Source organism: Balaenoptera musculus, chromosome 13 (assembly GCF_009873245.2).
Source record: "Balaenoptera musculus isolate JJ_BM4_2016_0621 chromosome 13, mBalMus1.pri.v3, whole genome shotgun sequence".
NCBI lineage: Eukaryota > Metazoa > Chordata > Mammalia > Artiodactyla > Balaenopteridae > Balaenoptera > Balaenoptera musculus.
In genome coordinates this window covers 27060455-27075294 of record NC_045797.1, presented here as the reverse complement: position 1 = coordinate 27075294, position 14840 = coordinate 27060455, and the positions used below count along the sequence as shown (strand labels likewise).

The 14840-nt window shown below is 37.7% G+C and overlaps 1 protein-coding gene across 1 annotated transcript in view; it reads left to right on the top strand.

The window, feature by feature from the left end:
- The window catches only part of ALMS1 (ALMS1 centrosome and basal body associated protein), a 166450-nt gene that overhangs the window by 133408 nt on the left and 18202 nt on the right, over positions 1-14840 (top strand). Inside the window, exons 12-13 of the mRNA XM_036873812.1 lie at positions 2940-3181; positions 9311-9436. Coding sequence (XP_036729707.1) covers positions 2940-3181; positions 9311-9436 — 368 coding nt within the window. The remainder of the gene's footprint in view (positions 1-2939; positions 3182-9310; positions 9437-14840) is intronic.

The window sequence follows — 14840 nt, the reverse complement described above, 5'->3', positions numbered from 1 at the left end:
TAAGGAAATGTCCTGTGGGGGAAATCGGCTTGACATTCTGCTAGATTTCACTCCATCATGCCAGCAAATGAGTTCATCAAAAGGTATGGTGATATCTCTTTTCCAGTGGAGTGTGTCTCCCTACACCAAACCCCTGCTCCAAATCTCTAAATGTCCCTCTGTAGCATATTAGTTGATATTGTTTCTTGATTGCTTCCTTAGCTCGATGATCTTTTATTCAAGTTTGTTTGCTTGTTGCAGCAGGAGTGATGGCCTGTGCCTACCTAGTGCAGGCATATTATTATGGAGATATGGCTTTGGTCCCAGACACCACAATAAGGAGAATATCATAAGAAAGCAAGTCACACGAGTTGTTTGGTTTCCCAGTGCATGTAAAAGTTATGTTTATGCTATACTGTAGTCTATTAAGTGTGCAATAGCATTATGTCTAAAAAAAGTACATATCTTAATTTGAAAGTAGAGTTTAAGAATGCTACCCATCATCTGAGCCTTCAGCAAGCTGTAATCTTTTTGCAATAGTAACATCAAAGATCACTGATCACAGATCATGTAACAAGTATAATAGTGAAAAAGTTTGAAATATTGTGAGAATTACCAAAATGTGACATAGAGACACGAAATGAGCAAATGCTGTTGGAAAATGGCACCACCAGTAGACTTGCTTGATACAGGGTTGCCACAAACCTTCAATATGTAAAAAAAAAAAAAAAAAAAAAAAAGCATTATCTGCAAGGTACAATAAAGTGAAGTGCAATAAAGTGAGGTATGCCTATACATCCTGCCTCAAAGTAGAAATCCTATTTAGATCACCTTTAATTTCTCTCTATTTTCTCTCTATGATATATTAATAGTTTTCTGTTCAGGGTTCTTACATTTTTTATTACACTTATTATTAGGTATATGATGTTTTGATGATAATGTAGATGGCATATTTTTTAGTTTTTAATTTTATAACTTTTCAGACACAGAAAAATGTTAGTGGAATTTTTTAATGTTTGGTCTCTTATCTGGCAACTCTTCTAAAAACTAACTGATATTCTAATAAGTTATCTGTAGATGGTTTTGGATTTTCTGTATCCTTAATTATATCAACTATGGAAAGTGACAGTATTATTTCTTCCTTTCTTAGCCTTATATTTCTGATTTCTTTTTCCTGCCTTATTGCTAATGCCATTTAATACTTTTACTAACAGGTTGAATAGAAAAGGTAAGAGTTGGCATTCTTATTTTGTTCCTAATCTTAAGAGTGGACATTCTCCACATTTCACTATAAATAGGATGGTGGCTCTAAAGTTTTTTGTAGTTTCCCTTTGCTATGAGTTTTTAATCATACATAATTATTGAATTTTATCAAATGCTTTATCTGACTATACTGATATGATCATATACATTTTCTCCTTTATTTTATTGATGTGGTACATGACATTTATTGATATTTGAATGTTAACTCACCTTGCATTTCTGGAGTAAAACAGCTTGGTAGGAATTCACACACACACACACACACACACACACACACACATTCACTCACTCACACACGCTACATTTGATTGTCTAACATTTTGTTTATCATTTTTGCTTCTATATACATAAGGGAGATGGATCTATTTTCTTTTCTCATAATTGTCCTTTTAATTAGTGAATAGTATATAGAGGGTGGAGATTTAAAAGACCTTTTAAAAGGTCTTCTTCTTCTGTGATATAATACAATACAGTATTACTCCATTTTTTAAAAATGACCTTTTTTATTTTCAAATAATTTCAAATCTGCAGAAAAGATACAAACATAATACAGTTCCCTTTACCTCTCTCCCAGTTTTTCCTATTGCTAACATTTATACATTACTATTAACTAAACTTAAGACTTTTTTTGGATTTCACCAGTTTTCCCGTTAATGACCTTTTTCTGTTCTAGGACCCAATCCAGTATATCACATTCCACTTAGTTAGTTGTCATGTCTCCTTAGTCTTCTCTGGTCTATGACAGTTCCTCATTCCTTCCTTGTTTTTCATGATTTTGACAGTCTTGAGGAATATTTGTCTGATATTTTGTAGAATTGTTCTCATTCTGGATTTGGCTGATGTTTTTCTCATGATTCGACTGGAGTTATAGGTTTTGGCAAAGAATACCGCAGAAGCGAAGTAACCTTCTCATCACATCATAACAGAGAGTATGTAGTGTCTCCGTGACATCACTGGTGATGTGAAACATCATCACTTGCATAACATGGTGTTTGCTAGGTTTCTCCACTGTAAAGTTACTTTTTCTCCCATTTTATACTCTGTTTGGAATTCAATCATTAAGACCAGCCCAGGACTGGACTTAAGGAGAAGATTAAGCTTCACCTCCACCTCCTTGGGGAGGAGATGGATGCCGGGGGGGAGGTTACCTACATATGGAATTCTTCTGTTGGCAAGATTTGTCTTCTCCCTCCCTCCTATTATTTATTTATTTATACACTCATTTATTTACTCCATTATGTTTTAATATGGATTCTTTATAATCTATATACATAATATACATAATTACAACCTTAAAAACCTCTGGTTCCCCCACTGACATATAAACTTTTTGAGGAAAGTCTTTGTTTCTTTTTTATTTTTGTACACTCTGTGCGTTTAGCATAGTCCCCTAATTTATAGTGGACTTCCAGTAATTATTTTGTAATGGATATCTTTCCACTTCAACTGAAAAGTACCCTTTCCTTATATAATAGCATTCTAAATCCAAAATAAAAGTAGATTTTAAAATAAGTAAAAGTAAACTCATGCATGATCACCCTGTAATAAGTATGTAAAAAAGCAAAGGGTACTGCAGAAATAACTTAACCATTTGAGTTGGATGTATCTCCAAAAAATATTGAAGCCACTGGAAAGAAATTACAGTATTTGATAAGCCAAGGATATGACCTGCTGTGTGCTTTCTCTTTTTTGTTCAGATCACCAAAGGAGATTAAGACCCCGTTTTCTCCCTTCTCTGGAAAATTACCATCTGATGCAGTCACTCAGATAACAACAGAAAGTCCAGGAAAAGCCATGTTTTCATCTGAGATTTTTGTTAATGCTGAAGATCGTGGACATGATATTCCAGAGCTCAGTACACAGAAGTTGGGCAAAGTTCCTGTCAAGTTTGCTTCACCATCTTCAGTCCAACAGATTACTGTTCCTCATGGCACAGATGGTAAGAGAATTTTAGGTCATATTACCAACTTTTGTGTGTAATTAAGAAATTTCTTGATTGGGTCTTTCTAGTTAGAAAACCTAATTTTAATTTTAAGCATTAGGTTGTACATGATTATATCATCTTTTATTTACATAGCTATGAAAAGAATATAATTTATTATGTTTTTACTTCAATTTCTAGTGAAGTTAACAACCTATGTGAAACTCATGCTACTTGTGGTTGATGTATTTTCAACTCATAATACTTGTCATAAGAATGCAAGTAGTTCATGAAAACTTGAAAACTATAGAGGTTCACTTTTACTATTGTTTTGCATGATACAATGAACAGATAGCAAACACAATACCAGTCTATTTCTTGCTCAAGAAACGTTGACCAGGGACCCAGGTTGACTGTGACCCTGCTTTCTTTAAAACATGGAACCTTGGATTCATCATCATAGTCAACTGGAAGGGACGAAAAGCATGGAGGAGCATATGTTGGGAGGCTTTTATGGGCTAGGCCTAGGTGTGGCCCACATCACTTTCCACTGACTAGGAATAGTTTAGCTGTGCTTTCCAGGATGAAGAAGAAATGAGTTTTGGTGAACAGCTAGCAATCTCTACCATAAGGTCTACATTTAGAGTGTTCATCTGCTATCATGACAGTGATATTTTTATTGTGCTTATACTATATAACATTCAAAATTATAACAAGTTATTTTCTTTTTCAGACCAGTAGCTGGAAAGTTAAGTTCCCATTCTACCTCCAAATGAGGGTGGGAACTTTAAATAACTAATTTTAAAGTATTCAACAGTTTGTACAAATCTATTCAAAATATATTTTAAGTTTTCCTACTTGTGCAAAAAGTTTATCTGTCTGTAGGTATAAATGGAATATGCCTAAATGTATAAAGAAAATTGCTTAGTTCCACATTTAAATTGCACTGAATTTAATTTGAATAAATACATTTATATGTTGAAATGGTTATATTTCTTTTCTTTTTTTTGTTAAATTTTATTTATTTTATTTTTGGCTGTGTTGGGTCTTCATGGCTGCGCGCAGCCTTTCTCTAGTTGCGGCGAGCTGGGGCTACTCTTCATTGCAGTGCACGGGCTCCTCATTGCAGTGGATTCTCTTGTGGCGGAGCACGGGCTCTAGGCGCGTGGGCTTCAGTAGTTGTGGCGCATGGGCTCAGTAGTTGTGGCTCGCGAGCTCTAGAGCGCAGGCTCAGTAGTTGTGGCACATGGGCTTAGTTGCTCCGTGGCATGTAGGATCTTCCCGGACCAGGGCTGGCACCCGTGTCCCCTGCATTGGCAGGTGGATTCTTAACCACTGCGCTATCAGGGAAGCCCGAGATGGTTATATTTCTTATACATTTTTATTGTGAAATAAAATTATGCCCCCCAAATGTATAGTCTAATCAATATCACACAGAACACCTTTAATGTGTCAGTTACGTATTGCCACCGTGATACTGTATAAGAACCTCGAAAATCTCAGTGCTTTATAACAACAGACATTTGCTTTCCTCACTCATGGGCTTATGAGTCAGTTGGAGTTTGGCATCAAGATGCAAAAATGGTTTGGGTCTGTTCCACATGCCTTGTACTGAAACCCAGGCTACTCTGGGCTATGCTGTTTTCATGTTGGTGGCAGAGCACAGGAGAGGAAATCCAACTGTGAAAGTGTATTTTATACCTCTTCTGACATCAATGGTAGAACAGTCTATATAGAGCCCACAGTTCATGGTTTTACCTTTACATACAGGTACTTGGTAGAAAGGACTCCTTTAAAAGATAAATATTATTTGGTTTAATAATAAAACATTTTTAACTCTGTGGATTCAGAAGTAAAATTTTAAAAAATATTTTAAAAGTATACAGAATAGCATGTTGAATTTATGACTATGTGTCCACTGCTCTGAATTAACAAATTAAGAGTAATATGGGGGCTTCCCTGGTGGCGCAGTGGTTGAGAATCTGCCTGCTAATGCAGGGGACACGGGTTCGGGCCCTGGTCTGGGAAGATCCCACATGCCGCGGAGCGGCTGGGCCCGTGAGCCACAACTACTGAGCCTGCGCGTCTGGAGCCTGTGCCCCGCAACAAGAGAGGCCGCGATGGTGAAAGGCCCGCGCACCGCGATGAAGAGCGGTCCCCGCACCGCGATGAAGAGTGGCCCCCACTTGCCGCAGCTAGAGAAAGCCCTCGCACGAACCGAAGACCCAGCACAGCCAAAAATAAATAAATAAATAAAAATAAAAGTAGCTATAAAAAGAAAAAAAAAAAAAAAAACCCAGACGCAGAAGATTTAAAAAAAAAAAAAAAAAAAAAAAAAAAAGAGTAATATGCTATATGTTTATATTTAGTTCCATTTGCAAGTTTTTTGAAGAAATAAATTTTATGGTTGGACTTTCTTCTTTACCCTTCTGCAGTCCTTTCTTTCTCTCCCAGGAACAACCATTATTTGCTGAATAGTCGCTTCTTCCCCCAGAGATAGGCAGTCCAAAGTAACTTTAAGACTTCTGCATCCAAACAGAAAGTTGTTGAGAATTTCAAAAAGCCACTTATCTTGCCTCTGAATTCTCCATCTCCACATGGTAGCCATTCTTGCTCTGGGTCCATTGTAATTCTGCCCAATTGTTGTTGTCCATTTTCTGCAAACTTTGAACTAAATGGTAAATGTAACCATCACCACCAAGCTTTATATACACTGGTGGAGGAAGAAAACTACTAAGTCAATATTCTAACAATAATGACTACAGCAACGTCCAAAGAGAAGTAGAGGCTACAGCCTATTTTTCCTGTTATTTAAATTCTTCCAGCCTCTATACATTTCTTCATTCTCCTTGAATTCAGCCAGGTTCTCATTGGCTGGGGTTTGGCCTGATAGGTTGGTACAAGTATTCCTAAGTAGCCTAAGGCTTTGCTAGCCCTGCATAGGTTTAAGGTCATTTTTTGTTAATTTCTATGACCAGGCTTGGTAAAGTAGTCCCCTAGGTGTAAGCCATACTCCTACTGACTTTCTTCTTTTAAGGTAACCTTATTTCTCCCTGATAGTTAAGGTCAATTGTAGTTTTAGTCAACACTATGGCATCCTATTCCCTGTATTGTTTCAGTGACATAAAGAATGTAAAATGACTAGATGGCTCCTGTCTCCCGGTAGAAGTGCCCCTCCCTTATTTCTAAGATCTTCCATCAAACAAAGCAGAGTCACAGAGATAGAAAGCAAAAGATTTTAAAGGCTTCTGCCTTTGTTCCTAAATACATGCATTCTGTCTGTGGGATAGGCAAGTGCCACATGTGGTTCTGAGCACATGCCGTATTCGGTAAGCTAGCATTCCAGCCTCAGAAAGTGATGCCTCCCAGCTTGTGCCATGACAGTTACCAGTAAATTGTTCACTCACTTTTTTTTTTTTTTTTTTGAGTTTACCATAGCTGTGGGTGATCAGGCTTGTGAGGAGAACAGTGACTCCCTTTAGGCGTCAGCCTTTTGTCTCATTTCCTTCACTATGAAGTCAGTTCCTTGGTTGGAAGCAGGGTACTAGTAATATGGATTCCATGTCAAATCATCAGAATGATGGAGTGGTCAAGGATGGTAACACAATTCTAAGTAATATAAAAGTTGTTAATGCGTCCAGAATGAAGGAGATCTCATTCGACTCTGGGACTATCAGACTCTGTCTAGAGTATTTTGATTTTTATAAACTAGACATGGGCAACTAGGAGTCCATCTAGAGGTGATTACAGGATGCAAGAGAAGACCATGGTCCATAAGGATAAACTGAAGAAGCTGTTGTGTTTAATCAGGAGAAGTGGTAGCTATCTACCAAATTCTATTTGAATGAGCAGTACAACCCCATGAATACTGAGGAGTAACCTAAACAAGAATTTTATAGGACTCATGTGATGGCACTACTAATCCTTTGTGTAGGCATAGAAAAGGACAGTAGACTAAAAGGAGGGATGGGATATTTCTGAATGGGAAAATTGAATATTTAAAGATGTCATTTATTCCCAAATGAATTTAAACTCTAATGTAATTCTACTCAAAATTCTAATGGAATTGTTCTTTTGAACTTATTTAATTGATCTTAAATTTTTTCAGGAAGAATAATAAAGAAAATAATGGAAAAGAAGAGTAATGGGGAGGATAAATTTTAGCAGCAACCAGTGGAGTGTTTTAATGGGATGCCTGGAAGTTGCAGACATTATTCTCACCCTTGACCTTTGGGCCCAGACTTAGTCATATGTCCATACATGTCTGCAAGGGAGATTGGGAAATACAGGGTACAGATGAGCAGTGTGTACGCAGCTAAATATCAAAATGCTGTTACAGAGAGAGAGTTTCTACCACATCACGAAAGGAAAACAGTATATAGAAAAAGCTTTCAGGGACTTCCCTGGTGGCACAGTGGTTAAGAATCCGCCTGCCAGTGCAGGGGACACGGGTTTGAGCCCTGATCCGGGAAGATCCCACATGCCGCAGAGCAACTAAGCCCGTGCGCCACAACTACTGAAGCCTGCGTGCCTAGGGCCTGTGCTCCACAACAAGAGAAACCACTGCAGTGAGAAGAGTGAGAAGCTCGCGCACCACAATGAAGAGTAGCCCCCCTCGCCGCAACTAGAGAAAGCCCGCATGCAGCAATGAAGACCCAATGAAGCAAAAAAAAAATAAGGAAAAGAAAAAGATTTCATTTTCTATAATAATCAAATTACTACTATGTCACAGACATTTTAGAAAGAATTTTAGCAGTTAGTATTTAAAAAAAAGAAACTATAAATGGCAATTTTTCACTCTGAAATCAGAAAATTCATGTGAGATAGGGCAGCAGAGGATAATGGGTATGCTATAAACAGGAAGTCTTTATTTAGAGAATTCTTTATTATTGAAAATTTAATTTAGCCTAAATTTTTAACATTATGAGAAGGGTTAAATACACTTAATGTGTAGTAGAATGATAAAAAATGTGAAGATAGGAAATAAAATGAATATTTTATTATCAATGTAAAATAGAAAAACTGAATTCCACATTACACATACTATACACCACTATGTAAACAAATAAGAAATACAGAGGAAAGACCTATAGAAATACATTAAAATATTAATAATAGTTATCTTTGAGTGGTAAGACTTTGTCTTTTTTATTTCTGTGTATTTTTTTAATATTGAGAATTTATACTTTTATAATGGAAAACTTATTTTGAAAATCTGCCACATAGAAGAGAATTAGATTTACTTTCTATGACTCTGGCGGGAGAACCTCCAAAGATCAGTAGTAGGGGTTAACAACGACCAGGTTTGGGTTCAATATAAGATAAAGTGTTTCTTAGTTAGAGCCATCTAAATATGGAATAGATTGCTAAGAAGTCGTCTTCTCAATGAATCCTACCTACCCTTACCACTCTATTTAAACTGCATCCTGCTGCAATTTCCCAAATACTTCTAATCTTCCTCAGCATTTTCTAATTTTTTGGGGGGGGAGTGGCTGTTTTCGGTCTTTGTTGCTACACGCGGGCTTTCTCTAGCTGTGGCGAGTGGGGGCTACTCTTCGTTGTGGTGCATGGGCTTCTTATTGTGGTGGCTTCTCCTGTTGCGGAGCACGGGCTCTAGGTGCGCAGGTTTCAGTAGTTGCAGCACGAGGGCTCAGTAGTCGCAGCACGAGGGCCCTAGAGCCCGTGGGCTTCAGTAGTTGCGGCACATGGGCTCAGTAGTTGTGACGCTCGGGCTCTAGGGAGGACGGGCTTCAGTAGTTGTGGCACACGGGCTTGGTAGTTGTGGCACGCAGGCTCAGTAGTTGTGGCGCACAGGCTTAGTTGCTCCACAGCATGTGAGATCTTCCCAGACCAGGTATCGAACCCATGTCCCCTGCATTGGCAGGCAGATTCTTAACCCACTGCACCACCAGGGAAGTCCCAGTATTTTCTTAATTTTTTATGTCACTAATAATTTATAAAAATACTAGATGATTTACTTATTTAGTATGCTAATTGTTTACTGTATATCTCCCTCTTCTAGAATGCTAGTTTACTGATATATTCCAAGAATCTTGACCACTGCTTGGCACATTAAAGGTACTTAATATTTGTTCAGTTAATTAATCAATGTTTTCTTATTAATTATTCTGATCTTTATCTCCTTAGGCCAGCCTTTACTGTTGCCATATAAGCCTTCTGGTAGTACGAAGATGTACTATGTTCCCCAATTAAGACAAATTCCTTCATCTCTGGATTCCAAGTCAGACACCACCATTGAGAGCTCACACTCAGGTATTATGCAGAAATTATTCAAAATTTTATTTTTTGAAATTTTATTTGTGGATTGGCTGTTTAATTCTGGATGACATTTGAAAGCACAGTGCTATTTAATCTTTAAGTGATACATGGAGCTTTTCATGACTCAGTCTCTGGTTCAGATAGGTGAGTTATTTGGTCAGATGTATTGTGTACACTCAAACATTTGATAAATATTTGAAGAAAATTGTATGAACAGTTACTTGTTTGGGTTAGTGGACTCCATCTAGGACAAAGGTTTCCAGGTTTTCTCTGTTCACAGTCACCTTAGTGTTTGGGTGATTTCTTTTCTCATCATCATAGGGATATAAATCATCAGCAGCATATAAATACATGAAGTATTTTTTCAGATACTAAGCTATTATGTTATTAGGGTATAAAAATACTTACCGTTTTGATCTTACAACTTAATAAACAAAAATATTTTTGGTTTTGTGTTTGAAAGAAAACATTTTACTTTGTTCATAAATATGCATAATTACTTGCTAATGAGATATGTGTGGCTATTAGGGCACAGTTTCTCAAACCTTGAGATGAAATTGGACACAACCACCCTCATTTATTGCTTTTGGTACAGAAACTGTCAAAAATCCAACTCTCCAGAGATACAGACAGCAGCATTGAAAGGAATGTAGCAGTATCTAATGTTGAAACTTTAAACTATCTTTAGCTATTAGTTTTTCTCCTGTACACCAGATATTACATATCACTCTTTCCCTAGAATTTTAAAATATCCCACAGCACCCCTGTGAGATCACTACAATAGAACTGCAGATTTAGAAAATGAATAGCATCCCGTGGAGGAACTGAATAAATATTTTCTGTGGAAAATTATAAGATAAGGATACTGAGTTGGTATGGTGTGGGGTTTTGATTGTTGGGATAACATATTGATTGGTCCACAGGAGTTGACTTGGTTCAGTTTAGATATAAATTGTTCATGATCTGTCAATAGACATCTTTATAGGTGTAGAAATTAAAAAGAAAGTAGTTGTCCCTGGTCTTACGCAGATTTTCTGTTAATTTTAAGAGGACCCAACTAGTATCTAATGGTAACTGAGTTAAAGCCCCTGGTATAATTGCTCCTGATTTCCCACTGTGATGTCACTGAAAAGAAGAACCACAAAATGCTCATATGTTAGGATTGATTATGAAGCCTATAACCAGGAACTGGAAGAAATTTTCACTACCCGCATGGCTGTGATTTTAAAAACACACTTAATGGCTACCAGACATAAAACAAGCTTACTTAATTGATTGTAGGTAGGAAAATCTTTTATCTCAGTCTCACTTTCAGCCCCCTAGTTCAGAAGACAGAATGTACCAATAGAAGTCTAATCAGGTGTTCCAGTATTTTTTGAGGCCTCCTGTGTACTTCTATTCATTTACATCCTAACTCTTCCCTTTGGAGATATTAACTTTGAGAAAAATTGGACAGTAGTGGGAAGAGGAAATGACTCAGGGATGGTACATTGTATACTGAGAAATACTGTCCGTATAAATAAAGTACTGAATGCATCAATTAGACAAGAAGAGATCTGTTAGCTATATAGACTTGAGGTTGTCATTTATCATGTTCTGCATCTATTCTGAGAGTGAGGGAGTTGACAGTAGAAAATAATAGTTTCTTAGACCAGTAGAGCTGATCTAGATGAAAGTCTAGGAATTGTTCTGATAGATATTGTCTATTAGTATGTTGTGATTCTATAGATATTAGAAAGATCCAACTAGAGTTTGGGGCCAAGGGAAAGTCATAGACCATTGCAGATATTTAGACCAAATAATTTCTCCTCAGTTGAGAATGAGTAAACAATTGAACTCATAAAATTCTTTTAAAAACAAAAACAAAGGGACTTCCCTGGTGGTGCAGTGATTAAGAATCCGCCAGCGAATGCAGAGGACACGGGTTCCAGCCCTGGTCTGGGAAGATCCCACATGCCACAGAGCAACTAAGCCCGTGCGTCACAACTACTGAGCCTGCTCTTTAGAGCCCGCGAGCCACAACTACTGAGCCATGTGCCACAACTACTGGAGCACGCACGTCTAGAGCCTGTGCTCCGCAACAAGAGAAGCCACTGCAATGAGAAGCCCGTGCACTGCAACGAAGAGTAGCCCCCGCTCGCTGCAACTAGAGAAAGCCCATGCACAGCACCGAAGACCCTACACAGGCAAAAATAAAAATAAATAAATTAAAAACAAAACAAAAACAAAAAAACAAGGCAAAGGTAACCTCGCAAAGAAAGAGATAGATGTTAGAGATTTACTCATTAGGTCAAGTAACACTCTGAAGTAGTAACAGGATTTCATTTATATCTGACAGTAAGTTCTGTGAAGATAGGTATGATAGATGTTAGAGATTTACTCATTAGGTCAAGTAACACTCTGAAGTAGTAACAGGATTTCATTTATATATGACAGTAAGTTCTGTGAAGATAGGTACTATGTCTTTTTTTTTGTAAGCCATTTTATACCTCATACCAATATATAATATAGATGTTATTTTTATATTCATTTAAAGACATTTAAATATTTTATGTACTAGTACTGTCAATAGGAGCGAAAAGCCATGGGGAGAGAACTGGTTGGGATTTTTAAAACAAAGTGAGGAGTTAATAGCAGAAACAAATGGTGGAGTAAAGACCTCCAACATTTTGCCCTGTGATAAAAGCAACAGAATTTTGGCAAAACTTTATGGAAAACTTTTCCAAAACTCGAAATTAACCAAAGGCTTGTAGCTTTTGTAGTAAGCATTTATTCAAGAAAAATGGCTGAACCTTGATAAGAATAGTAAGCTTGTGGCATTTTACCTTGCCCTATTCTCATTGCCACACTCAGCTCAGTGATAACCTTGAAAAATATCAGCCTGCATTCCCAGGACTGGAGGGAGCAGAACAGAGCTGGACCTCTTTCACAATTTCATTCCCAAAGAATTGTCAGTATTTGACCTGTCTGATGGCTCTCTGGAAGACTCCACTCAAAAGGCTTATCTTTATTTGACCTTACTCAGAGCTATCCAGTGCGTATGAGCCTCTGTGTCTATGTGTGAGGTGTTTGTCAAAAAACACTTACAGGTAAGTGTTTTATTTTAGTTTCTTAAATATTTATTTATTTAATTTATTTATTTTGGCTGCGCCGGGTCTTAGGTGCACCACTCAGGATCTTCGTTGCGGCATGCGGACTCCTTAGTTGCAGGACCTAGTTCCCTGACCAGGGATCGATCCCGGGGCCCCTGCATTGGGAGCTCGGAGTCTTACCCCCTAGACCACCAGGGAAGTCCCCAGGCAAGTGTTTTAATGTCACAATGCATGAGGCAGTGGATAACACTTGAGACAAACAATAGACTAACCAAAAGCTTTAACGGAAAAACTGAGGATGAGATGTCCATAGATATTTTGAAAAGCATTGATATATTCCTAGGACTCTAGAAGACCACAAGTGTGCACAGGCCTGAGTGCATGCTCAGGAAAGATCTGAGAGGGGCCTACCCTTCACCTTTGGCTGCCCTTGAGGCTCTGGGCAAGAAGAAAGGGAAGGCTAAGGCAGAATTGATAACTCCCTGCCCTCAGCGTTGATGGCTATGTGCACGTAGTCCCTCGGCAAAGACTGGGAGATTTATTGTTTCTAGATGTTTAAGGATATCTCCATCTAGGCGTTAGCTGACCACTAAGCTAGTTGAGTGGCAGCTTCAATAGACTTTATAGAATTTGTTCAGAAAAGTTACTTAAAAAAAAAACAGCGTAAAGCAACAGCAGGAAACCCTAGGGAGGTAGTAGACTCTGATTTCCAGGGTTGTCACATTATATTTTTTAAGATGTCCAGTTTTCAACAAAAAGTTACAAGATATGGAAATTCAAAGTAAAAAAAAATATATGGACCATACAAAAGAAAAATAGCAGTTTAGAAACTGTCTGTGAGGAATCTCAGACATTGGACTTACTAAATGAAGATGTTAAAATAGCTATTTAAAATATGTTCAAAGAACTAAATGAAACCATGTCTAAAGAAGTATAAGAACAGTGTCTTACCAAATAGAGAATATCAATAAAGAGAAATTACAAAAAAGAACCAAATAGAAGATCTGTAGTTGAAAAGTACAATAACTAAAATAAAAAATTGACTGGAGAAAGCTCAGTATCAGATTTGAACAGGCAGAAGTGTGAGTCAGTGAACTTGAAGATAGGCCAATTGAGATTATCCAGTGTGAGAAACAGAAAGAAAAAAGAATGAAGAGAAATTAACAGAATCTCAGAGTCCTATGGGACACCTTCAAGCATCCTATTATACACATAATGGGAGTTCCAGATGAAGAGACAGAAAAAGAGACTGAAGGAGTATTTGGAGAAATAATGGCCTAAAATTTCACAAATTTGATGACTGCTGTTAATCTGCACATCCCAAAAGCTCAAGGAAGTCCAAGCATGATACAGTCAAAGAGAGCCACATCTACATACATCATAAACCATCAAATGACAAAGACAGTGTTAAAGCAGCAAGAGCGGAGTTATCATGTACAAAGAATCTTCAATAAAACTAATTGCTGATTTTTCATCAGAAACCATAGAGGCCAGAAGGCATTGCAATGACATATGCAAAGAGCTGAGGAAAAGAACCTGCCTACCAAGTATTCTGTACCTAGCAAAACTACCCTTCAGAAATGAAGGAGAGATGAAGACATTCTCAGATAAACAACAGTTGAAAGACTCCACTGCTAGCAAACTGACCCACAGAAAATGCTAAAGAGATTTTTTTCAAGATGAAATGGTGAACGCCAGACAGTAACTTAAATCCACATGAAAAAAGTACTAAAGGTAACTACATAAGTAAATACAAAAGACAGTATAAATGTATTTTTGTTTGTAAGTCAGTTTTTCTCCTATATGACTTAAAAGACAAATGCAGTATAAGCAAGTCCCAAATACATAAAGAAAAACTAACAGAATTAAAATGAAAAAACCTGACACTATTTTTTTAAATAAATAAATAAATAAATAAATTTATTTATTTGTATTTTTATTTTTGGCTGCGCTGGGTCTTCGTTGCCGCGCGCGGGTTTTCTCTAGCTGTGGTGAGCAGGGGCTACTCTTTGTTGTGGTGCGCGGGCTTCTCATTGTGCTGGCTTCTCTTGTTGAGGAGCACGGGCTCTAAGTGCATGGGCTTCAGGCTTCAGTAGTTGTGGCTCTTGGGCTCTAGAGCGCAGGCTCAGTAGTTTTGGCGTGCGGGCTTAGTTGCTCCGCGGCATGTGAGATCTTCCCAGACCAGGGCTCGAGCCCGTGTCCCCTGCATTGGCAGGCGGATTCTTAACCACTGTACCACCAGGGAAGTCCGAAAAACTGACACTATTAAACGGAGAAATATTTCAAGCCAATAGCAAACGGTCATA